Source organism: Cotesia typhae, unplaced genomic scaffold (genome assembly GCF_013202065.1).
Source record: "Cotesia typhae breed Kobodo isofemale line unplaced genomic scaffold, CoteBio_Ctyphae contig_4, whole genome shotgun sequence".
Taxonomy (NCBI): domain Eukaryota; kingdom Metazoa; phylum Arthropoda; class Insecta; order Hymenoptera; family Braconidae; genus Cotesia; species Cotesia typhae.
Genome location: NW_027423748.1, coordinates 4,335,454 through 4,363,035, shown reverse-complemented (window position 1 = coordinate 4,363,035; position 27,582 = coordinate 4,335,454). Strand labels below are relative to the sequence as shown.

The 27,582-nt window shown below is 28.5% G+C and overlaps 2 protein-coding genes across 5 annotated transcripts in view; one reads left to right on the top strand and one right to left on the bottom strand.

Annotated features, from left to right (window-relative positions):
* Positions 1–1,077: 1,077 nt before the first annotated feature.
* Positions 1,078–22,620, top strand: LOC141527237 (uncharacterized). 3 transcript variants are annotated; one of them, XM_074242608.1, is made up of 7 exons: positions 1,078–1,268; positions 1,380–1,446; positions 18,337–18,992; positions 20,443–20,698; positions 21,623–21,700; positions 21,961–22,098; positions 22,176–22,620. In XM_074242608.1, the coding sequence occupies exons 3-7, from the start codon at positions 18,960–18,962 to the stop codon at positions 22,424–22,426; spliced, it is 756 nt and encodes a 251-aa protein (XP_074098709.1). In that variant the 5' UTR covers positions 1,078–1,268; positions 1,380–1,446; positions 18,337–18,959; the 3' UTR covers positions 22,427–22,620. The 3 variants fall into 3 exon arrangements, with proteins under 3 accessions (XP_074098709.1, XP_074098707.1, XP_074098710.1); XM_074242606.1 differs by lacking the exon at positions 1,380–1,446; XM_074242609.1 differs by lacking the exons at positions 1,078–1,268; positions 1,380–1,446 and adding an exon at positions 17,848–17,980.
* A 437-nt stretch (positions 22,621–23,057) lies between these two features.
* Positions 23,058–27,582, bottom strand: part of Stg-1 (stargazin related protein STG-1) — a 41,676-nt gene continuing 37,151 nt past the window's right edge. Inside the window, exons 7-10 of one of the 2 annotated variants that reach the window (XM_074242604.1) lie at positions 26,881–27,036; positions 25,183–25,404; positions 24,785–24,954; positions 23,058–23,650 (exon numbers count right to left, since the gene is read on the bottom strand). In XM_074242604.1, coding sequence (XP_074098705.1) covers positions 24,796–24,954; positions 25,183–25,404; positions 26,881–27,036 — 537 coding nt within the window. In that variant the 3' untranslated portion in view covers positions 23,058–23,650; positions 24,785–24,795. Of the gene's footprint in view, positions 23,651–24,426; positions 24,710–24,784; positions 24,955–25,182; positions 25,405–26,880; positions 27,037–27,582 lie in introns of those variants that run through there. The other variant, XM_074242605.1, reaches the window with a different exon arrangement.

The window sequence follows — 27,582 nt, the reverse complement described above, 5'->3', positions numbered from 1 at the left end:
AATTTGGAACTTAAAAACATTTATCTCTTAAATTTTTAGAAAAGCTAAAATTATTATTTAAATAAAAATGATAATGATAAAATCAATAGTTCAGGTTGTTATGGATCCAAGCTTTTTCATGTCAATTTTTATTTCGATTCAGCGACGTTTCACCATGGATCATGGCTTCTTCAGGCATCTAATTAAATACATACAAAAATTAGCAATATTATATAAATTATAAATAACAAAATTTTTTCAAAAATTGTTTACAATATAAATAAAAAAATTCTTAAAAACTTTTTTTTTTAATTTTCTAAAGGCGCGCAGTAGTTTATCGGATCCGGCCCTTGCTTACCAATGCATTGGACCGGGTTCGAGTCCGGCGTACACCAATGAATATTTTCAATATTTAAGGGTATTATTCTGCTTAGCCCAAAAAATAAAACGAGTTCCAATCTCAAAAGTTTACCCCTTGCCGTAGTCGCTCATGACCTTAGTAATTTATGCGACTTTAAACAATTAAAAAAAAAAAAAAAATCTAAAAATTTTTTTTAAATATAAATAACAAAATTTGTTGAAAAACAATACCTTGAAAATTGATCGTTAACGTAAAAGTAAAAAAATTAATCAGTATAACATTAACTGGGATTTGAAATACTTCGTTTTATAATAATAATAATAATAATATAATTATGGTAATAATAATAATAAAATTTTTCGGTTCTAATCGTGACTTTTTAAAATCTCAAAAATATAAAATCAAATCTATGGATCTACATTAAATATAGGATTAAGATCATATATCATAAATTTAAATAATTTTTTCATGGGTTGATACGGCTGATAATATAATTCATACTTTTTACTGAATTCTCCATATATAGCACACACACAATTCAAACGATGAACGATGACTAATGTAAACTATGGGAATTTGAATGGATATGATGTGAGATAATATATAATATAATATGTAATATAACGAGTGGAGGGGATGCTTCGTATACTAGAGAAATTCTCAAATGGATGTAGAAATAAAATGAGACGAGAGCTCGGCGTCAGCGCCGCAAAGCTTAGTATGTACTACCCTCTGGTTGTTGCGGCTCGCAGTCTAGACTCAACTTCTCTCGGTCAGTGAGCGTTGGATCGTTGACCTGTACTATTAGCTTCGGTGTGTTTATAAGAAGTAACGCTTTCTTAGTTTTACCACTTTTTTTGTTCATTTTAGAGAAAAAAAATTTTTTTTCGGTTAAAGTGTTCCAAAATAGAAATGGATAAATTAAAAGGTAGACATTGATTTATATTATTTTGTCTTTTGTATTTAAACTTTTAAACGCTAAATTTATTCGCGGTAATGGAGTAAATAATTTTTAATATTTTTATTTTTATAATAATAGCTTTATAAAAAATGTACATGGAGCTACTCATGCCAGTTACTCTAACGAAGCAGAAAAACCGATAGAGGTGAAAATTTTAATCATAAACTATTTGTGCTGTATATTTTTTTGTATATACATATATATATATATCTAAAGCTTGAAAGCGACTGCGTGACACTCTAGATACTTGTTGATCTTCTACACTATAAGTTGTTAAGTACAAGCTCAAGTGACTGTAAATGATTAACTAAAATGACAAAGATAGAATAGATAAACCTTAAGTAGAATTAGCACAAAGTAGTCAGCCAAGAAATAAACAATTTCGATTAAAAAGCAAATAAAAATATTTATCTTTCGTTAATAATTTACTTAATCAATACAATGAATACAAAAAAAAAATTAGTTGTTGTTTGATAAAAAAAAAAAGCAAATGCAATAACTTAAATAATGTTACGTATTTATTTGAAGACTTCGATGCTGCTGTCGCGACAATGCGTAATCGGGGGAGTAGAGACAAATAGTAGCCAAGAGTATAAATTGTCGTGGCTGGTTAACGGGGTTACTGCATGCCAAAGTATTTGGTGATATGTTTTCAATGCTTTGAGCATAGACAAACTCAAAAGACAGTGACAGCATTCGGATTAAATTTAATGTCGATCAAATTTTTATGATCAAATAATTGGGAAAAAAAAATTTTGACTAAAATATTTTGATTGAGAATTAATTTCAGATATTTTTTTATTTATCGAATAAAAAAAAAATATATAAGAAGATTATTCTCATCGCCATTGTGTATTTATATGTTTGAACAAAAACAGATTGTAAGACATTGCAAATAATTAGTCCGAGGCCAGCATAAATTAAATAAAAAATCACAATGACGTTATTTTCCCTTTTTAATTATTTTTTTTTCGATTTAAAGTTAAATCAACATGATTAAATAAGTTCGATTAATTTAAAGATTAAAATACATTCTCTGAGTTTCTATTACTGACTCTTTCTTCTTAGAATTATATTTGAATTATTTAACATTCGATCTCAAATTGATAAGTTATTTTTATCGTCAATGAATTATATAGATTCGCGAAGAATAAATAATTTATCCTTCATTTTGAATATTTATCAAATGAATAACGTTAAATATTTAGATGAAAGACATTTTGTGAGTGTTAACACGTGGTACGAACTTTATACAGGCCACCTGTGTCATGATGAGAAGACGCAGTGTTTTAGTATATCTACATCTAAGAAATTATACCCATAATCTTGAGACTTTATTTTTTGGCACCTATCTTTGCGTCATTATTGAATAGCATAAGACTGTTTTCTTACAAAAATATAAATATAAATAATACTATATTAACCTAATCCAAGGAACGAATTTAATTCGCGTGTCAAAATTATAAACTATTAAGTTGAGTAATAAAAATTAAACGCTAGAATTAAATTTAATGTATGAGAAGTTTTAATATACACTTTTGACTATAAAATGTTATAGCTGAGAATATTCCTAAACTTATTATGATTAAATCTGTGTGAAAATGTCGGTTATTTTAAACGTCAAACTTATGTATTTGATGTCTGTTGAGAGAATATTAAGAAAATAAATGTCAGTTGCAATATCATAACTTTCTGATGAATTTCATTAACTGACTTTTCACCGATTGAAAACTGTTATATTATATACTTCCTAGCTTAAAGGTAAGCTTTTTACACCTTTTATACGACTTTCAAAGAGCCAATTAGAATAATAATATCAATAATAAAAGACATAAAAAGGTTTTGAAATTTAAAGGAGAGTACCGTGTAAGCGTTCATTTTAATTTGAAATGATAAAATTTTAATAATTTATTTATTTATTTATTTATTTATTTATTTATTTATTTATTTATTTATTCATTTATTTATGTACTGAGCCGCCGGCATAAGTTAGAAACAGGGTCACTTAAAAAAAATAATTAAAGCTTAGGTAACAACATTGATAATTAGACTGTGTAAATATTTTTGTCTCTGCACAGGTGTTATTTAAAGTTTTAAACATTAAGGTTACTATAGATATACTCGGAATACTTATTAACTAGGTTAAAAAATAACGCAGTCAATGCAAAAGTAACAATATCGACAAACAATAACACTACACTAGTAGAAAAATTATTGAAACAAGAAAATTATTCGTGGTAAAGGGTTCGGTAGCTTAAGTAGTAAAGCTTCTGACATGTGATCACGGAGATCAAGATTCGATTCCCGGCTTAATTTCGATGTCCAAATTTTTTTAAAGTTATTATTTACTATCAATAAATTTTTAATTTAACTACACTTACAAAAATTAAGGGAGCAAGAAAAAAATCCAAATTTTTGGGGGATTTTCAACAGGCTGTAACTTATACAAAAATGGTCGTACAGCCACAAAAAAAGCAAATTGCTCCTTTAATTTTTTCAAAAATTTTATCAAGCGGGAAAAAAAACGGTTGGCTGGATTAAATTGAAACTTTGTAGAGTTTTTGTGGGTATATTGAACAGTAAAACGCACACTTAACATCAGTGGTTTCCGCAATATTTTTGATTGGCTGCTTGATTTTCCAAAAAACCACAAAAAGCCCATTTTTGGTTGCTTTTTCAAATTCATGTAATGATTGAAAAAAAATTTTTTTTTTCAAAAATCAATAGCCAATCCTTGTAGAGAATTTATTCAAGTTTTTAAAATCAACCTTACAATTTCTGTGCGATCATTGGTTGCTGAGATATTGGTAATCAAAGACAAAATGATCTTCTTCCATTCAAACACCGATATCTCAGTGAGAAATGCTCGTATTGAGATTTTTAAAAAACCAAATTAAAGCTGAATAACTAATAGAGCGGCTATCTCTATGATAAAAGTGGAGGAAATATTCTTTGTAGAGGTATGTGTCTCATAAATTACACAAAAATTACACTGATCAGAAATAATATAAAATAAAAACTACATGAAATAGTTAATATAAATAAAGTACTCAACAGTTTAAAATTTTAAAATAAGTGCACGAATGCCTAAAGTTGTGGAAAATATCAAAAAGAACAGTAAGTGAAAATTAGAGGTTAGCCGTAAAAGAATAAAATTCCGCCAAAAGGCAGAGGTGCTAGTGCCACGGGTGGCAGTGGCACTAGACCAAGTGCTATTAGCATTGGTAAGTACTTGAACAGCCAAGACCCGCCAGCTCAATTTGACTTTGGCGCTTTAATCCAAAAGCTGGACAGCTTGACAAATGAAGTAAAGGACATTAAGCAGCAAAGTGTTAGCACGAGAGAAATTCTGGAGGAGGTGCGTGAAATTAAAAAAGATATGAAGCAGATGAAGAAGGATTGGGAAGAGGAAAAACAGCAGCTGCAGTTTGAAATTAAACTATTGAAAGACAAAGAGGAAAGAAGAGAAAAAAATGAAAAAAGAAAAAACTTGATTATTAGAGGAAAGGATGTAGGAAACACACCGGAGCAAATCCAAAACTTCTTACAGGAGAGCTTGGGAGTAAACGAAGAGGTCAAGGAAGTCCGAAAAGTAAACGGTAGACAAAAGCAAGAGATGTGTGTAGTGAAAATGAAGACAGTAGAAGGAAAAATTAATATATTAAAAGTGAAAGGTGAGAAGCTCAAAGAGACAGACGTGTCAATCACAGGGGACTCGACCTATAACGAAAGAGCTATGCAAAGGCACCTTAAAGAAGCAGCAAACAAAATGAGAGAAGAAGGCAAGGTGGTGGTAATAAAGCACCTAAGGATAGAGAGCGAGGGAAAGGTATATAAATGGAGCTCGAGTAATGACTGCGTAGAAGAGATAAAGAGAAAAACCTACCCACGACACTCACAATACTTCCAGGTGTTGAGCCCTCGGACTCAATACTAGCACAACTCAACAACAAACTCAGTGGATTCCCAGGTCTCTCAGATAATACTTGACAGCGCAGAAAACAAGGAAAGTAATACAAACAATTTAAAAATAATTTTTTGGAACATTCGAGGTATTAAAAATATTTATGACTTAACTTTCGCAGATAAACAAATATTAAAGAAAAACTGTGCAATACTAGCTTTATCGGAAACTTGGCAATTAACAGCTTACCATCCACCTCAGCTCAGCAGCATGATACAGATCTGCCACCCAGCTACCAAAATTCACGCAGTAGGAAGAGCATCAGGAGGTCTGGAACTTTATTATGACCCCAACACAGTCCAGCAAGTAGAAACCATTAGTATGAGTGAAATTTGGATCTGCGTCAAATGCTTACTCAATAATATAAACGTAATTGTCGTAAGTGTTTACATAAGAGACAATTACCCCGAAGAAAGAATTAAAATGCTGCAGGACCTAATCCAAGAGATAGTTAATAACGATCCAGAAGTGCCAATCATTATTGGAGGAGATTTTAATGGTAGAATAGGAGAACTAAATCAATTTAGTGAGTTAACGTTGCAGGGATTCCTGCTTTCAGAAACTAGATACAGTAAAGACTTGAAAATAAACAGAACTGGTAGAAAGCTGTTGGATGCCATGGAACCACTAGGACTAACCGTTTTAAACGGTAGATCAACCTCAGATAAATGCGGCGAACTCACATACTACGGGCACTCGGGAACATCAACAATCGATTATGCTTGGGTAAATCTGGAAGGTATACAGCTCATCAAGGACTTCAAAATTATAAACGTAGGACACTCTGATCACCTACCAATACAAGTGACACTTCAGGTACTGGATGAACCTCAAGAGATTGAGACACAAAGCAAAAGAAAAACATATATTAAATGGCTGCCGGATTTAAAGGAAGACTATCAAGTTGAAGTTACAAGAGCGCTAGAAGGTCAGGAAAAGGATGTTGTAGAAGCAATTAAAGAAGCGGCCCTAAAGCTGAAAATGGAAAGAAAGGTAATAGCACAAAACACAAAAGATAAGCCTTGGTATGATAGCATGTGTCGAGAGCATAGAAAAAAATTAAACAAACTGTATAGACTATGTTGTAAAAATAACAATGAGCAACCGAGAAGAAACTATATTGAATGTCGCAAGCAATATATGAAAATAATAAAAGAAACCAAAGCAAGATACTTTGAGCAGGCCCGAAATTTGATTGAGTCGGCTAAATCACCGCAGGACTTCTGGAAGGCTATAGCCAAACATAGGAAGAAGGTAAGAAAATCCAATCCTATTGACGCGGAGGCATGGCTAAGCTACTACAACTCCCTACTAACACCGCCAGACACAGAAGAGCTCAAATTCAGAGACGCACGCCATCCTGTGCTTGACGAAAGCTTTACAAGCCAAGAGATCAAAAATGTTATCAAGGCTTTAAAGAATGGGAAAGCACCAGGGCCTGACGGCATCACGAATGAATTTTTTAAAAATTTCCCAGAAGAAGAGCTTTTCCATATAACGAGGAGTATTAATAAAGCTTTTGAGACAGGAAAAATCCCAGAAAACTGGGCAGTCGCTAATACGATGGTACTGCACAAGAAAGGTGACATGCTAAATCCTGAAAACTATCGCCCCATAGCACTTTTAAACTCGATAACAAAAATATTTACAACGGCGTTAGCGAAGAGGCTAAGTAACTTTCTGGAAAAAGAGGAGATGCTACCGGAATGCCAAGCAGGTTTCAGGCCGAAAAGATCATGTGACGACCAGACTTTTGTGCTAGCCACGAAAATCGCAGAAACCTTAGGTAAAGCAAAAAAAAGAGTCTTTATTACATTCGTGGATTTCAAAAAAGCCTTTGATTCGGTGGGCCATAATAAACTGTGGCTAAAACTTTACCAAATGGGTGTCAGCGTGCAATATATTAATGTTCTACAAGACCTATATGCAAAAGCCTGCACAAGAATAGTGCTAGAAAACAATGAAGTTACAAGTCCAATCAATTTAACAAGAGGAGTCTTCCAAGGAGATCCCCTGAGTGCACTATTATTTATCATAATGATGGCTGATATGGAAGAATTTTTTATTCAAGATGGCCAAATAAATATAACAAAGAAAATGGCATTGGCGATGTACGCAGATGACGTGGCTTTCATCACTGAAGATATTGTCGAAATGCAGCACTTTATGGATACTCTCAAAAAATATGCCGACACAAATCAGCTTACAGTCAATGTAGAGAAAACAAAACTGCTGGTCGTGCAAAGAAAAGGAAGAACGCCAAAAATTAGGCCACTAAGATACGATAACAAGATTATTGAGAGAGTCAAAAGTTTTAATTACCTAGGAGTCACTTTCACTAGCTCTGGAAGCTTCAAGATGGCAGTAGAAGAAAGCATTACCAAAGGTAGGATGGCACTGGCTGCAGCTCACAATCTGATGGTTAGTGCAAAGATATGCAACTGGAATCAACACCGTACTCTATTAAGCACTACAGTAGCCTCCACAGTCTTGTATGGTTCTGCAATATGGGGACTGGGCAACGAACAACGCTCAGACATTATTCAACGTTCCTTTATTAAGCAAGTGCTTAACCTGCCTAGGAATACACCAGATTATATGCTAAGGAGAGAAACAGGTACAACATCACTGGCAATAGACATTGCCAAGCGCGCGCTAAGCCTATGGGCCAGAATCTGTGACCTAAACGGGAAAAGAAACCCAAAAATGTGCCTAGAGAGAATGAAACAAAGTCCAGAAAGCCAGTCCTGGTGGCATAAAATCAAGAATCTACTGGCGTTGACAGGAAATGAGAACTTGGAACTTGCAGCAACAGGTACACCAATAAGAGAAGCTACCAAAGACATACTAAATAAGCTAACAAGCCTGGAGTATCAGGAAGACTCTGATAAAATTGCACAATCAACGTTCTCGACGATCTTTAAGCAGATAACAAGTACAGCGGTTGGAGAATGTGAGGACTATTTGATATGGGGGCTCCCAATAGAAATAACTAGAACTATAGCTCAACTACGATTAGCCAGTGACGCCAGAATAAGAATTAAAACAAAAAGTATTGATATGGATATTGACACGGCACAAATTTGTCTATGTTGCAAGCTATACGAAAATGAAACATTGAGGCACATAATCATGGACTGTGCTGCATACGAGACTGCAAGAAATAAATATTTGGGGGACACAGAGTTCCCTGAGGTGTTATACTTATTTAATAAAATACATGCCTTCAATTTACACAACTATATGCTGGAAACATACAAGACTAGAGCCTTCATATTGTCAGAATGACTGGGAACCACGCAAGCACAAAAGCTTCGTCAAGAGTTTGTTGTTGAAAATTTATTTCATTATTTTATTTTTACTATTACTATTATTCCTATATTTTAAACTGTTAAAAATAATATCTACAGTCTATAAAATAACTAACATGCAAAGCTTAAGTAAATATAAATTTAGGTTCATAAGATTCCACTAATAAATAATTATTTAGTATTATCATTTTGTAACTAGCATTATCATTTTGTAACTAGCTAGATATAAGACACACCAAAGTCACATTGTTATAGAAATTGTATTTCTCAAACAATTAAATAAAAAAAAAAAAAAAAAAAAAAAAAATATTCTTTGTAGAGCGTTGAATCCTTTACAAGAATATGCTATGAACTTATTCATATGAGGTGCAAATGTCAAGTTAGAAAAATGAAAAAAATAAAAAATTTTTTCCTATGTTATTTAAATGACAAAAAATTAGAAACTGGTACCTCTAAATATTAATATTAAAAGCTCCGCTTTGAACAGACTTCTTTTCAAGAATTTTCGTTTTAAATCATGTTAATTTTTTATCAGTGTGGTATCGCATGGATTTCATATAAAAATTTGACTTGCCCTGATTTTTAGTAAGTTAATCATTTGAAATTCGAACTTTTTTTTTAGAGTCTACCCTGAAAAGTGAAATTTTCTTCAAATGTACAGACTCGATTCCTTCGCCTAATAAATATAACATTAAATCGGTAAAAATTTAAGATTTGATAAATTTTGACGATTAAATAAATCAAATAAAAGAATTTATTTTTCAAGAAGAAATTTTCAAACGAATAAAAAAATTGACTTTCGATAGTCTACTTCAAATGGGCACCCAATGATTGACAGTAAAGTTAATATCCGGCTTCAATCGTGAAAACAAGTAGAATACGTTTTACTATTGATAAACTGCCATGATGATATGCAATCTCATTAAATTGCATTTATCATTCTAATAAAGAGATTAATTTATTTAAATAGAGTTTTTTCAACCTGTGAACTCGAGTTTATATAATAAATTTATGTAAGTGTAGAACAGCATTTAATATTGAGGATAAAATTCAATATTGAGTAATGTTTGTTGGTATGAAGTTACATATTGTAAATGTTTGAAGCGGTTAATATATATGTCAACATTTGATTGTTTCATAACGAATTTTCATTTACCCCTTAGACGATCTTTCTCAAAATTTACAATTAAAATTTTCAAGGTTCAAGAAATTTTAATTTTGTCATTCATCACATTCAGAAGTAATAGAAATATCCATTACTAGCAATAATTTTTTTGGAACCGAAGAATCTTCAGACCTTTTTCATCAATAGTATTAATTTTTTTTAATTTTGCATTCATAGTTCAATAGAAATCTAATTTTTACATAACCTCGAACAAATTTGATTACCGTACGTCCAAATTTATCAAAAATCTTTGAAAGAAATCATCAGTTTTAAATCCGTATAGTTATCTAAATTCGTTGTGGTAGCACTTTCTTCCTCAAGAGAATATTTTCCTTAATGCCTCTCAAATGTACTTGTCCCTACGCCTTTAGTATACTTCAGTATAACGATTTCAACTTATTATTCAGAACGTATCTTGAGTGGGGAAGCACGATGAGCTATAAATCGTAAAGACAAGACATTCTCTCCGTGGTTTTTTTCACACCTCCGTTTATTTGTAAATATTATCTGCACGTGTCTGTCTTCTTATTTATTCTTACATAATAATTACCCGACTTATACAACATAAAAATATCGTAGCTTCTTTTTTTGAAACCAACACTCTTTGCAAGACCAGACAGAAACTGTTTCACTCTAACCATAGTGTTTACTACAGCACATTATTACTTACTGATTTAAGTACAAATCTGGTAGAACACATGCCTTGCTTTCTCAGCAGTATTTTTTATCTAAAATAATTTTTAACTTCCCGCTAAGAAAATCGAAGATTTTCAAGACCGATTATAACTTTTGAACGGTTTGACCGATTTCATCGCGGTTGGTGCCATTCGAAAAGGCTTAGCCGAAATTAGATTTTTGATTCAATTCGGACCGGTAAATTTGAAGAAATCTCAAAAAAACTAAGAAAAAAATGTTTTCACAAGTGGTTTTGTAGGAATAACTTTCAAACGGCTTTACCTATCAATTCCAAAAACTGATCAGCTCTTAACTTTAAAAAATCCCGTCGATCGCCGCAAAATCGGTTGATTCGTTCGAGACATATCGTGAACGAAAGAAAACTGAAAAAAGTGTTTTTCTTACATAACTTTAACGTTTCTTTTTGGATCGTTTTTGATGAAATGGAATAATTATTAAAACTTGAAAGAACGTGAAAGTCGGTCGATTTGTTCGAGAGATGTCGTGAGTAAAAAAAAACCAAAAAAAGCGTTTTTTCGGAATTACACCAAAATTTCTAATTCAGGTATGAAATTAGCGAGAAGTTGCAGGGATGGCCTTCAGGGTCAACCGTTTTTCTAATTTTTTTTATTTTATATTGGAAACTATTATTGGAAATTAATATTCATCAAGCTACATCTGAACAACTTAAGAAAAAAAATAATAGTTTAAAAGGAAAAAATACGGTTCTATATTTTAACGATTCATCAATTGCCTTAAAGATTATATGGATCAAAAAAAGCAAATCTTGAAATATGAAAAACTATAAATGTACTGAGTTTCGTTAATTACCTTCTAAATAACAGAAATTTTGCCTATAAAAAATTAATAGTATCTATAAAAAAGATGAATAAGAAATCATACAGAAAAAAAATTGAAATGTTCATGGTGTGTGATGACTGATGACGAACAGACATGTTTTAAATGGATTGCCCCAAACAATTTTCTAATTATATTATTTATCATCACATATATTTAAATAAATTAGTTTAAAAACAATAATAGTAAAATACCAATGAGAATTTCAATTTTTCAGAGATAAAACTGAGCCCACAACGCATCACGTTGAAATGTACAGAAATATTTCTTTACCTAAAAACAGCATTAACATGTAAAACTCAAAAACATATTCCTGACCTCTTAGACTCAAAAACAGCAAAAAGTTTAAGGACTAATTTCTAGGGTCAATCATTTTCGTTTTCTTCATTTAATGCTCGGTTAAAATAGAAATTTTATAAATATTAGTCTTTGTCGCACGCGGTTAAATAGTAAATAAAGAGAAAAATGAATAAAAAATTATTTTAAGCATCAGAGTGTCTACTTGTTAATGTATTATAAATATATATACAGCATATATGATAGTGAAAGTGAGAAAGAGCTTAAAAAAAAATCTGTTACAAAAATAACTAAGCGTCAACTTCCACAAGCCTAAGATTCAGTTGTACGTAGGAAAATACAAGCTGCTCGGCAAAACGATGTATTGAGGCTCGATATAGTTTTTGGGTATTGCGTTAATAAACCTCATGCCTTCTTGTTTATCTCTGGTGGTGAAAAAAAACAACATTGTTTTTGTCGATGTATCTTTTTACAATCACATAAAAAAACAGCCACTGCAAGTTTTGTTTTGGAGAGTCAGTTTTTGACATCAATCAATTTGAATTAATAAAAGTAAAAACGCGGGGAATAAATTTCAATGCTAATAAAAACGGGATCAAATAATAAAGGGGAAGATAATAAATAAATAAAAAAACTGTTGTAGTCAACATGACAATCAAAGTTTTGTTATAAAATGGAAGCACAAAAATTTACGGAAGCAAATTCAGCAGTTTTAAATTTCGTATTCCTGAATACAATGGGTTAAAATAAACGAAAATTTATCGGATACTTTTGAGGAAATAAAATGAAAGAAAAAAATATGATTTAAGGGATATGGGAGCAATAAAAAAGGAACATTATACGTTTCTGTACATGTGGGAAAATATGACGAGACTAGATTGGACTAGGCGAACTAAACTTAGATTCAAAAGGAACGGATAGACGTGTAGGTTAACGTTTATATAGTTTCATCTCTTTTTATTTCAGTTGCTCGTATCGCATTCGTTTTCACTCCATACTCTTTCTTTACCGCCTCTTCTTTCACATTCTACATATATAGTAACAGTAATGGTACAACCACCAGAGGAATATCAACTTGAACCGGTGGTTTATTGCCACTTGCCACCGGCTGAAATTTTAACAAACCATTTCTATTTTATTATTTATTCCCCGAGAGACTGTCAAGAGAAAGAAAGAGATGCCAACAAAACGGATAGTCTTCGAGCTTTTTCAAATTTCTCCTGTCATAAAATTTAATGGCAAGACTAATCGTCGTGGCGAGATGAAACGCCCTAAGCATTGTAGAGCTTTATGAGAAAATATGTTGAGTTAAATATTGAAAATTCAAATTATACTCGACATGTTTATCAACGTTTTTGTGTTTGAAATAATAAATTTTAGTTATTTAATTTAACGTAGTATATAATAAAATATTATGTATTTATCAAGCAGTGGCAAAAATTTTAATTGTTTTTATTATATTATTTAAATTAGCAACCTGCAGTCATTATGTGATTACCGAGAATTGCAAATTATGAATAATTAAAACTTTGATTTAATAATTTTTTTATACTTTTGATTACAATATTTTTTAATAAATATTTCTTAAATATTTTAAATTACAATATTAGGTATTTTTTGAATTAAAATCAAAAAAATAAAATTGTTGTAATAGGATCAATTGCCAATAATTCAATGGAAAATGTCATGGAACTGATATTACTGTTAAACTTATAGAACGACAAGCTATACACAGTACAAAATTTGGCGTTAATGCATTAAAAAATTTTGTGTTAAATATTTAACGCTTTTTGTTTTAATTCTTTTAAATCAACATAAATAATTGACAATCTCCAAAAAAATATATAAAATTGCTAAAAAGCACAAATTTACATCAATATCTTTCTGATGATAAAAAATTAAACGATAAAAATCCCTTTCACATAAAAATATGCCCGTCAAAAAAATTTCTTTATTTTCAATTTTTTAAATGTTCGATAGACTATCGACTATTCTAATCTATTTATAACTACTCCAAAAATTTATCATAATAAATAAAATATAGCTAAAAACCACATGTAACCTTGAAACAGTATAAACTTAGGTCACGACCTTTTTAATAATACTAAAATTAACTAAAAAAACTAATTTTATCAAGTAAATACCCCGGACACAATACTTTTTTTTAACGCTCTTATAAAAATTGCAATCGGCTATCGAAAAGTTATAAACTGATTATCCATAAGAAAGCTATCAAATTTCTACTTTATGGTGATTAATGCAACTAAAATAAAAAAACCACTAACTTGGAAATCTGCAATTCACCCTTGAAGATCAATAAATAATAAATGAACATTAATGGACATTTCAATAATGATAGTGATCACTGATACTGATACTATGAGGGATTTGAGTAGGACTATTCATCTCAATCACATGACAAGACATTTCTATATTTACTTTATCGTATTTCAAGTAAATAAGTTTTTTTCTTGATTGTGTAAATATTCAAGTTCGTAATATAATATATAAAAAGCTGTGAAATATGAGTTGATGTAAGTAAGTATGCCGGTATTAAATTGTTAAAGTGATTTATTTTTAAACTATTTATAAATAAGTTATTTTAACCTACTCGGACTAATTATCAGACTGTCAACGAGCTGTCTTGTTGAGGATCATTAAGCAGTATTGTCTAATTAAAATGTTTTCTTTTTTTTAATGTTTAACCAGGCTGGAAGATTTTTAATGATGGGATAATACAGAAAAAATGAATTTCAGTGTGGTGTGTATTAGTCAGGGTAAAAATTTCCCGTAATTTTTTATAATCACGACTTCACTTTCCATTTTTGGCTTCAAAAATAGAAAAATAAATGTATATAATTGAATTTTCATTAAACAATTATATAATTCTTTCTTAAAGTTTACTTATAGAATAATTTAAAAAGAAAAATTTCGTAAAAATAATTTTTTTTTGTTATTGAATTTAACAGTAATTAGAAAATGTTTGTAATTTATATAACAGATTGCTCATGTCAAATAAAAATAATGGAAAAACGTTTTAAAGTTTTCTACACATGAATATTTTTCGTTTTTGTTTTAATTAATTTAAAATTTTGCGCCTGATTCTACAAAAGATATTTACATTTATTTTGTTAATAATTCTATCTAAAGAAAATCTTAACACCAATTTATCCAATAAAATAATCCAGCAAATATTTTGATAATCATATTTACATCAATAATTTTTTAGTGTTCCGCTGTCTGAATAATTTAAGAGTAAATTGTGACTACAATAGAATATATCATCGTTAAATTAGCTCTGGGTTGTTTTATTAATAACTACTTTCAGTCTGGCAGGAAAGTATTGTTTTTATTATCATTCAAATAGCTATTACAGCAATACTCTATTGCCAATATAACCATACGGATGGCTCTCTTGACTATTTATACTTTGTCATTACAACGATTATTATCAATAAACTAAAATTTATTTATTTGAATTTCAGTAAACATTTTATTGAGTAAATTTCAATTTTCTGCTTTGAAAAGTTAAAATGTTCTAAAATTAAGATAGTTTTTATTAGTTCTACTAAAAATAAATAAAAAATTTTTTATTTTTTAAACGTATTGCAGGTTGAATTTTTTATTGACTCCCTTTTACTACAGCATTTAAATGTCAAAATAGTTTATCTTAGGTCGAACAGTGTAGCTAAAGGTATATAAATAATAAATAAAAGTAAAAAAAAAAAAATCTCGTTAGATTACAGGGAGAGAAGCTTTACCGGACAGAATTCTCGACGTGTAATCGGAGGACTTGGGTTCGAGTCTCCGTTTTCACTGTCCGGATTTACTCTCACTTCATCTATAAATTTCCATTGAAAAGGTTCTTTTCTCTTTATTCTTTTTTATCCTATACTATAGAGTCCACATAAGGTTCCAAATTCTTTACGTGATATATTCAAAAGTTTAGAATACATCCAGCTATTCATACTTCGCTTGACAGCCTCTCAAGATTATTATAATTTGCACTTTATAAGCTTTCAACTGAAATTTAATATATAATTTTGGTAAAACAATTTTTTTAGTCAAATTCAAAAATTTTACTATCGTATTCACTAGTCTAATTAAATCGCAATGAAAGTTCGGTCGCTTTTTTAATGTAATTACTCTTAGATAAAGTTCTAAGATGAGCGAAGTCGATTGAGTAACTGAGAAATGGTAGATAGTGATAATTTGAAATTTTCAAAGTAAAGAAAAATTCTACTTGTATCTTTTTTTTGTTTTATAACTTCTCAATAAAGTAATTGAACTATATTCGGTAAAAGGACATTAAGACTGATGAAATACGCTTCACTTGGTTTTTAGTACGTCTGTCGAGAAACACTTATAGGATTGGTTTGTTTTTCACTTCTTCGACTCAGTATAAGTTTTCTATCTTTTGATGTCATAATCAATTATCATCAATTTTAGTAAAAAGTAAAATTAATCTTCTTCACTTCTAACTGAGTTTCTTTAGATTAAAATTTCTTCTTCTATCATCGAAATTATAGAGAGTGTATTTAAAACTTTTGTATTATAAGTAAATGTATATTTTACTTTTTTTTCAATTGATCTAATAATGTACAAAACGTGACTAAAGGTGCTTAAATGTATGTCCCTAAGTTTTACAGAAAAATGATAAATTTTGTGGTAATTACTGAAGGGTAGAAAAAAATTTTCAAGGCTCCACTAATAAAAAATATATTAATTAATTAAAACAATCAATAAAAAAATTCTACGAATATGTGTTTGACTTTGTTGGGAAAAATTAAAAAATAAAAATACTACGAAAATAATTTGGGAAAACCTTTCTTTCATCATAAACTCTCGAATAGAACAACTAATTTTAGTAAAAATAAAATTTTTAAGAAATTTTAAATTTCTCAGAACCGTAGAATGTCATAATTGACTAAGACTTAATCGTCAGAGATCAAGTTGAAGATTAAAACTTCCTGAGTTTTTACATTTCCGATTTTCTTACGCGGAAACTAGTTCTTAAAAAATTACAGTTTAACATTGTTGGCACTATCAATGAAAATATAAATAGTCACAATTTTAAGTACGAGTTTTAGAATTTAATTAATTTTGAGCACGTTTTAAAACTTTATAATTTATTATTGAAATTAAAATTTAATAATAATTTATATTTTCTTAATTTAATAGTTGGAATTATCTTCTTCAAAATTATGTGGAAGTTACCAAAGCAAGCTTGATTTTACTTATTAATAATTATCTACAACGTTACAAAGAAATAAATTTTCTAGTTAGTAGTAGTTAGTTCTATAAATATATTGTAATTAATATAAATTTCAACAGGATTCTGATTAATATTAACACTGTTATTAAATTCTCAACTTTTTTTATTTAAAATGTAGCCATTATGGATATTTGTATATTAAATAAATAAATAATATAAATATTTGCTCTATTCTTAAAAAACAGTTTCAAAATGTTTTGTATCTTTATGTCGTATAGATTTTTTCATTCACTATTATATAAAAAAAAAGATTTAATCAAATACATATTCATAGAAAAAAGAAATTAATGCAAATTTTTTGAATAATATTAATTAAGAGTTTAAAGAAAATATAAAAGAAAAAAATTGTGCATTAATTCAAACTACTTTCTGTTATTAAATAAAGATGTTAATGAAAGTAGCAGTTAAAACTCGTATTAGAATATTTTCCAGTTTTTTCTTGCTATTATTAATTAACAGAATAATAAATCAGAGAGAAGATAGCAAATTTATTGTTGAGCTTAAATGGCCCGTCACCCCTCAAAAATTATAAATTCTGGAAATTGTTTAAGTAAAACAGATCAAAAATGCCCAACTCTGGCACAGTTGCAAGCCGGGGCTTAGTCCCCAGAATTTTCAATAGTAGAAGATTCAATCTGATTACGAGGAATAACTCAATGAGCTATGCCATCCCATTATACATTTTACATCCATAGTGCTAAAGATTTTGTTCCCAGTACAGATCCCAGGAATTATTTCAATCTGATTTATTTGTTGAAATATATTATCAAGTATACATAATAGACGGACGAAACAATGAACAAGTTGATATATAAATTAGGGTGAGGACAAAGACAATAATGTGGTACTAAAAAAGCGAGCTACGTTTGTAACTCGTCAGTTGTTTGGTGTACAGCCAGAATGGTGTAGTAAATAATTGGCTCAGCCAGTTAATTAAATCAATCCAACAAAGAACATGCTGAAGAATTAGACGAATTTTCCCAGTGATTCATGTGAATAATGTATTTTATTTCGTTATTTTTTGTTATTCAAGTTTTGTTTTGACATTTTACATCCGGTTTTTATTTCACTATCGTACTACTGACTTAATTTTACACTTTGTTTCATAAGTTCTTGCTAACATTTATAAATAATGTAAGTGCGAGAAAAACATTTCTATTTATTTCATTAAAATGTTTTGTGGTCGAAATTATTTGTGGTTCACTTTTTCCTATTCTACAGAAGTAAGCCAAACAATTGAAAGAAAACATCAAAAATGCAATTTTTTTTTGAATAATTTCATATTTTAAGAACCTTGAGAAAAAAAAGGAGATTGTTAAAAAAAATTCTAAATATTATTTTTATAAGTTCAAATATTGTGAATCTGATTTCCAAATAATTACCAGAATATTACTTAATTAATAAATTAATAATTAATTATTAAACTGTATCAAGCAAATAAAAAATTAACAATTGCATTTAATTGTTGTTGTTGTTGTTCTTTGTTTCAGATTTATCTAAATGTGCGATGGAATGAAGCCCACAGTCACTATACAGTCACGCATTAGTATTGTAGATCGTCTAAATGTCAACACATTGATAGTACAACGTTTAAATTTATTTTAGTCCAACGAGACAAGATCAAAGAAAAACTAGTTTTACTTTTATAACTTAACGAGACAACGATTCAACTGTCACACATTTTTTAAACAATATTTTTAAAACTTTTAAAATTATAAATAAGCATTAAAAACAGTAAAAATGTAATTTTACTTGTACATATATTTTTAAAAAATTCTACAGACATAAGACATAATTATCATATCAAAGTATTAATAATTATAAATTACAACAAAAAATAAAACAGAAATTAAATATTGTACTGGTAATAACTTAACTCTAGACGTGTATGATTAATTACATCTAGTATTATCAACAACAAATGATTCGAATAAAAGTGGATAATCGCCAAGTTAAGTGCATTGAAACATCACAACTTCCGTGTAACAATTTGTAATATAATTCGGATGTAGTGAGAGAATAAAGCAGTATTTTATTTAATTAATTTGTCTTGACAGAAAAAAGTTGAAAAAACACCACAAGGTAGTTTATTGACTTTGATGCAAAAGGAAGAATGGCAAGTCGCATGAAAGCTTTGTACAACCAGGTGAGCGACCTCTTACTCTCTTACCCTGTTACTTTCTTTACTCTTATAACACTTCAGTGTTCCCTGTTGTGTGATTCGATTTCCCTTGAGCACTTTTATCACTCGTGACTTATCTCTGGAGCTTATGCAAGTGTGCAAGTTTGCAAGTGTGCAAGCTTCAGTGTATTGACAATGTAAATTTTTCTGCATATGCTACTTTAGTATACTGAAACTTTACTAGAATATTTTAGCATCAATCAAGTTCAAGATGCGCAACTTATCGATGTACCTTTCTAACATATAACATATAACACTTACTAGAATCTTATATTTATGAAAGATATTGAACGAATGTAGTACTTTTATTGCTTCATGAATTCATGTAACATTCAAGTACCAATATTTGTTTGCACGTATATTTGTCCTTGCGGAAAAAATATGTATGTTAACAAATAGGCAAACATATTAAAAAATATATATCGTTACATATAACATACCCTGATCGAAAAATTAACTTGATTCAAGGGAAACAATATTTAATCAAGAAAATCATATTCTTCAAAATTTTTATCCTAGTTAAAAATATGTTTCTATTGAATTAACTGAATTTCTTGATCAGTTATATGCTTCATACTTTTATAAATATGATTTTTATTTTATATATAGGAAACATATGAGTTCATATATTGAAAAAAAAATTTTTTTTCCTTTAGAAAGTCAACTTAAAATGGGAATTGAACAATTTACATAAGCAATTTATCTGATACCGATATTTTAAAAAATTGTAAGGTTTTTCTTTTGCCAGTAATTATAAGATAAATATTGATGTTCATATAAGTACACTGAGAGAAAAAATTTCTTTTTCAAAAATAGACAATGCTATGACAGGAAATTAATTTGTTAGAAATTTTGGATGAAAATTTGCAAGTTGTCTATCGAAAATTGTTTTTTTTTATTTTTGAAACTAGAAAACTATTTTTCAACAAAAAAGTTACTGTGAGAAAAATTTTGAGTTCTCAAGCTAAAAAATAAAGTTACTGAAAATTTTAAACAAATTAATTTCTTTTTACAACATTGCTGATTTTTTTCAAAAGAAATTTTTCTCTTAGTGTATGATGGGTATAAATGAAATATCAACGTTCTGATTAGTAAATTGTCCACCTCCACTTTTTTGAGAAAGTGGTTCTTTGAAATTTTCCGATAGTAACAGTCTGAATACATATTATTTAGTAAACCTAAACAACAATATTGTACTTGACTTTTAGTTGAAAATAAAATTTTATTTTTTATAAAAATAATTTTCTTATTTCTTATAAAAATAAAATGAAAGATTTTATGAAATAAAATTTACAAAATGTAACATGTGTAGATATTTATTTTTGCATATGTTTGTCTATTAGTTAACAAGGATTCTTTTTGTAAAAATGACTGTATTTGTATTGTGTATACTGTACGTGACAATGTTCTATAGGTAATATTCGAGAGGAGAGTTCTCTTAGGGTGCACTATTCTCATCGGATTAGCAGCGTGTGTATGGGCTGTCGCTATTTGTACGGATCACTGGTACTCGGTTGAGTCACCCATTAGTCAGCCAAAGGGCTTACTCCTCAGGAATACTGACAAAAATGGCAGAACATTAGTTTACAGGAATCAAGGACTTTGGAGAGATTGTATTTCAGGTTACGAGCCAGCTCAACAGAATAATACAAGGGAATTAAAATTTTATAGTGAGTTAGTTAGATATATCTTTTTTTTTCAGTTTAGTAAATTTTATCGATTTGATCATGTATTGGAATCTTAACTAATTAAACAAGATTTTATGTTGATCAGTCAATTAGAAATAATTTTATTAATGTTGTTCAAATTAGCGGTCATATTTAAAATCTAAAATTCGTTATTTTTGATAATTTAAAATTACTTTTTTCTCATGAGTTTGAAATAAAATTTCTTGTTCTAAACAATTTTTAAAGAACTTTAATACATAGTTTTATTTTTATTTTTTGTACAAATTTAAAATTATTTTGATGGTTGTACAAAAAAAGAGGTTCGCACTAGATTAATTTTTGAAAAAACTAAATGACAAAAATTAGTGCAAATATATAAACAAATGAGTTGACGTTGATCTAACAATCTTCATGAATTATTTCTTTACCAACCTCTGTTAAAAACGCAAAATATCAAAATTTGATTAAAGCGTAATAATTTCTTTTTAATTTTCTCAGTCATTGAAAATATTACTTAATTTAAATTTATATTTAACTTAAATGAATCGATTATTCACGACAGAAATTTTGAAAATCCTTAAATTGAATCATAAATTTTTTCAGAGGAAATAATACAGGAATAATTATAGTTTTGAATATGAACTTCAGGGCTCTCAAATACATTAATTTCAATGTACATTTTTAAATTATAAAATTTTTTTAGTATTTTTTTCAGAATATTAGATAATTATAAAATAAATGTATCATAATAATTAGTTATCCTTTCAAATAATCATTTATTTTTCTCACATCAAATTCAAGAATCATTAATAAAAATCTTTTACAAAATTAAAGTGTTCTTTCTGTTTGCATAATTATTTAATATTTTTTAAAATAAAATATTTAATCCAAAGTGAAATTAACTTTAAAAAATTTATATTTTTACAGAAGAATGTAAGCGCCAGGAAATGTTTCCAACAGAAGAAAATATCATGTCTGATTTTGACTTTGATGCTACCGTTCTCAGTAAGTAATCCCTCTATTACATGTAATTAAAGTTTGTATTTTAACAAAACAAATTTGTAAAGTTATATCAATTACAAAAGTTCTTAAACTGTCTAAAATATTCCAGAAAAGTTTTAATTTAAAACATTTAATAAAGTTTAAAAGATTTCAGAATATTTTAGCAGTTTAATAAATTTACTATCACCAATATCAAACTTATCTTAAAATGATAATTTAAAATTATAAATTTATATTCTTAATTTTTTTACCCATTGTTTCAGGTTACGCAAGAACTCAAGTATCATTTGCGATCATCAGTATGATAATTATGCTCATGGGATTTTCATTTTCAATTTACACCTTCCGAAACCCTCGATATATGTTCAAAAGATTAGCTGGTGGGATACATTTTATTAGTGGTAATTTCTTTATAATTCATAAATTATATCAATCCTATTAAAATTAATTTTAATTAAACAACACATAAATATTAAAGGCGCCTGCGTGATGGTTGTTATTCAAGTGGTTCTTTCGTCAATGGAGTACGGCAGCAAAAATACAGTAATGGGATTTCCAAAAGGGTCATCAGTGCACTATGGTTTTTCTCTAGTCCTTGCGTGGTTCGTCTGCATGGGTAATCTTCTTGCCGGATGTGCTTTTATACTATTTTCTAAGAAAAGAAAACGCGATAAGGCGCCAACTGAAGAAATTGCGATGGCCGATGAGCCAACTATTATCGGACGTTGATCAGGATAATAAAAAACAAATGTAATAAATAATTATTTCAAAAATAAGAAGAAAATTACATGCTCGAAAATATTTATTTCCTATTTTCTTATAATATTGGCGACTTCTTAATTGTACCTGTTGAAATCTTTTATAAAAAGACAATGTATATAGTTAAAAAAATTTAATAATAATAAGTTTTATTTCTTCTTCAATGAAGATCGTTTAATTAATTATATGTAAGAGTGAGAAAATGAAACAATTGCGTAGTTATAATTATTAATTGATTGAATATAATTAAAACTTACAACAATGTGATATAACATTCATAATAATTAATAATTAATAACATATATACATATAACTGTCTGATATTACAAAGGAGTATGAAACATTAATGTATAATTGAAATATTAAGGAAAGTTTTGCTCTATTTTTTTCAATAATTTGTTACACATTTTTAGTGTGTAATAATATTTTAAAATATAAATATAAATATATTTATATCTATAAATTTTATTGTTAATATTAAAAATAAGAACAATGAGTCTTTTTCAAATTCTTATCTTCTACTTTAACGTAATTTTAATGTAATATCTTTTCATAATAAATAAATGATATTAAATTCTTACGCTTTAGTTTTAATAAAGTGTTTTTTTTTTTTTTTTTTTTTTTTAATTAAGAAGTTAAAATTATTTCAATTTTTGTAAAGTAATTGAGTAAAGAAGAAAGACCAATCGATTGATCGCTTATATAATAGCACTTTCACTAATTTTACAATCTAGGAATAGTTTTCAACATTTTGGTCTTAATAGTTAAATAAATATCAGCCTTACTTTGTATATTATAAGCTATTACTTATAACTTATAATTAAATCGCGTTATTACATAATAACAATGTTTTATGTACAAATTTTCATACTTATTTATGATAAATTATCACTTATAATTTTATCAATAGTATAATAATCTATATGGCAGAGTTTGTAATACAATTAATTACATCATAAATTTATCAATTTATTGGTATAAATGTCTTTGATTTATGTATTGGTGGCAGTAATAGAAACAAATTTAAGTCACAATAAGCTTCAGGGAGAAACAATTAATTGGGTTTCATCTTCTTTGTGGCTGAGCAGTACTTCAACTTTAAATTTCTTTGTTTTTTTAACATTTTTTTCTCCTTCATTCTCTGAACTTTCGTTATCTGAAGAACTCGCAAGATTTTCTACAAGCTTTGCGTATCTGCAATTAAGCATAATAACAATTATATTTCATAATAACTTAAAGTAAGTAATAAATCAAAGATAATTTAATTTAATAGAGTCGTCTTTTATTGAAAAGCTTAGAATAAGGGTTCTTTATGAACTGTAAGCTTTTCAATGTTGAATTACCAACATTTGTTACTATTCTTCAAAGTGTAAAAGTAATGAGTGAAAAATTAGCAGACGACTTATTTCTGAGTAATTTTAAACTTATTGTAAAGAAACTACACAAAAAGAATCACTAGAAATTTTTAGTGCATTTTATTATTATTGCTACTTTTGCGATAGATAAATTATTTAAACATTCTTAATCAATTGAAGGATGTTTGCTATCATGCTTACAAATAGTAACATAAACAGTTACTTTTCATCCTAGTACAATAAAATAAACGGTAAAGTAAATGTTACTATTACCGACCAAGCACTACACAGAAAAAAAGGTTCACTTGAGTCTAGAAAATATTTTTCTTCCTAATTATTTTCTTGAGCAAAAAATAATTTTTTTTTTTTGGATACACGAAATTTCTCTTATTTCAACAAAATTGATTGTCTTGCTTTAAGAAATACGTATCTTGATCCAAGAAAATTTATTTAAGTCACGAAAATCTTCTTGTTTTGAGAAAATTCAGCCTCTTGCTCCAAAAAATTTTGTTCTTGATAGAAGGAAATTTTTTTGCCTTGAGAAAATTTCTCTTTTACTCCAAAAAATTAAATTTCTCTATAGTAAATTTTCATTAATATTTTTATTGACTAACATATCGAATTGGAACATCAAATAATATTGAATCTTTTTTTTTCATTTAATATGTAAATTTGCACGCTAAAATAATATAAAATGGGTATCAAATATTCAAGAGAAAAATTTTCTCAGAGTGATTTTCTCAAAAAATTACTTCTGCCAAGAATAGAATTTCAAGAAAAATTTTTACTTCGGCCAACATAACTTCGGTCTTCCTTCAGGCACCCGAAAATTTTTTTGAGCCAAGAATTTTGTTCTCCAGTCAAGGAATTTTTCTTTCTGTGCAGGCGTCATTTACCGCTGAAAAATTCAACTTTCGGAGATAGTATAATTTAAAATTTTTAATATTTTTTTTTTTAATTTCATTAAATTTACCTAACGTTGTATCAGACTGGAGTAGTACGTCTAAATGCTTCGAGTGGCCATTCACTACTACCTTTGATTGGTGGGACCGGTGGAAAAGGTGTTTCAAAGTCAAAAGTAACGAATTCATGCTGAATGTTTGATCCACATTCATCGTTAAGTACATCAGCTGTCGTACTAATCTGTATTAAAAAAAAAAAAAAAAAAAAAAAAAAAAGGAAATAAAAACAAAAAATTGAGACAATTAAATTAAGTTAACGAGACTACGACGTTTTGAATTAAAAAATTACCATTATACTTATGAATATTCATGACATTACAGTGTGATAAAGAAAAAATGATAACGATGATGATAATAATAATAATGTTAAGAAATAATTCTATTCTGTTTGGTAAGTATCATTTCTCACCGTCTGAGTAGTAAGGTCGCGCGGAAATTGTCTCGGGTACTCGTGGTAATCAAGACTGGGAAGAGGTGGAAGGAATTCATCGAAATCCGCTTGATCCACAGAATCTTTGCTAAAGTAGTATCGTTTTTGATGTCTCTCACACAAGAAACTACTGTGAGTCTGATGAGAGTGACTGGGATGAAAGTTTTGCTGATGAACGTGATTACTCAAGTGATAAACGTCCTGAAAAAGATAAAATGATAATATTAGAAAATTTATTTGATTAAGAAAAAAATATTTCAAAAATCTATTCTGGTTTCAAAATAATTCTCTTATATAATTTGAGAAGCTAAATTTTAAATCAATAAATTAAAATTCTTGGATTAAAAGTAATAGAATCTTTAGTTAAGAATTTCCCTTAAAAAATACATACACGGATAAAAAAATTAACTTGTTTCAAGATTTTTTCTTTTAAACCAAGTTAAATTTTTTCTTAGTGTACATATTTACCTCAATTTTTTTTTTTCTTTTGGATGAAGCTAAGGTACCCGTGGGTAATAAGGCCAAAGTGATAGAAATGCTGTTTAAAATAACCGCTTCTGCTAAAGACTTCTCTAGTAGAAGCGTCTAGTATAGAAATGTCGCTACAAGTTTATAGAATCCCGATACAACGTTCCTTATCTTCTGTATTTCATCATCCGTCATATGCTAAAGTAGCGCAGAAGAATTCTTTAAAAACGATTTGACTAAATGGTAAACATTTTTTATAATTTTATATTTAATAATTTAAAATCAGTGTTCTAATTTTTGTCAACATCTCAAAAAGTATTGTTGCTCAATTTAAGTGATGATTGATCTCTAATACCAGTTTTATCAAGTATAGTATAACTATTTCCAGTATGTATAACCCGCAGGCCTTATTACCCTACCGTAGTAAAATAAGGCCTATTCGCAAGGTTTTGGAAAAAATTTAATTTTGTGTTTGTTTGTGGTGAAAATTACCATTACTCCTTTATATTTTATGGCTAATGTATTAATTTAAAAATTAATGATCCATTGCAATAATTAAATGCAATATTTTTGATTTTTTTCAAAATCTCTCTTAGCTAGGCCTTATTACCAATTTGATGAGTATGCTGCTAAAACTATAAATTCACGGATTTTCGTAAGTTTTTGTATCATCAATAAGAAGAGAAACATTAATCGGAATATGTATTTCTGGCATATTAGTAGATTTTAACAAGGTTATAAACCACCTCAAATTTCAAATTGCTTCAGAGTACCAAAAAAAAAAATAATTCATATTGAACGTTTTTCGCTATTAACGTTGTACCTTAAGTGGGATAGTCACTGCGACAAATCGACAAAAAAAATTTTTTTTTGCTTAAAATCAAAATTTATACACTCAAACATACGTGTATGAAATTTTAAATCAAAATTTCAAAAATTTTTAGAGTTATAATCACAGTAGTAAGAGCAGCTGGACTGATTGCAGGTACAATTGTTTTAACCCAAGAATTTTGAAATCAAAAAAATGAATTCTCGAATTGAGTTAATTTTCTTATAACTGTAATATTGATAATAATGAAAATATTGTAACAGATAATCACAAAATAATATATGGTTGCGTATGAAAAATATTTAACAATAATAAAGATAAAATGATAGGATACAATACGAAGACATTGAAGAAAGACATAAAAAAAATGAAGTATATACCTCGCAATTTTTTCGGCTTAATTCTCGTTTCCCAAAGTCTCGCTGATGCCAAGATATGTAGAGAAATATTGCGGAAGTACCGGCAACTTCGGTTGTGATAAATCCACTGACGTACAACAAAAAAGAAAACCCATATCTGTATGTGAATGGTGGACCCTAAAAATTGAAGGTAAAACTTTTGTGTGGATTGAAAAAAAGTCAGATAAATGAAATGAACCAAAAGAACCGAGTTGTAACTAGTAAACAACAAACGATTCCCTCATCACAGTTACCTAACTCAATTCCGACTGCACTTAATCTTTCTTCCTCCGTTCCGCATCAATCAATATGTCATCTTTTGACTTTCTTATTTATTTTCTTTGTTAATATTATTATACGAATATTATTTCTGATGAAGAGTAAAAAAACATATATTTTAAAGAATCTCAGAGCTTTTAAAAATTTTTTATTGCTATAAATATATGTTATAAAAATAATTGAATTACTGAAGTTAAGGGTACTCTTAAAAGTATTTGTTTTTTAAAGTTAAAATTTTTTTTCCTTTTTTTATGGTAGATAAAAATAATCCAACTTTATTTTATTACTTTTCCGACATGGTTATTAAAACTTTCAAGTTATGTTGTTGAATATTTATTCAAATTTATAAAAAAATATTATATATAATAGTTAATTAAAAAGCACTTTTTGAATCACAATCTCATG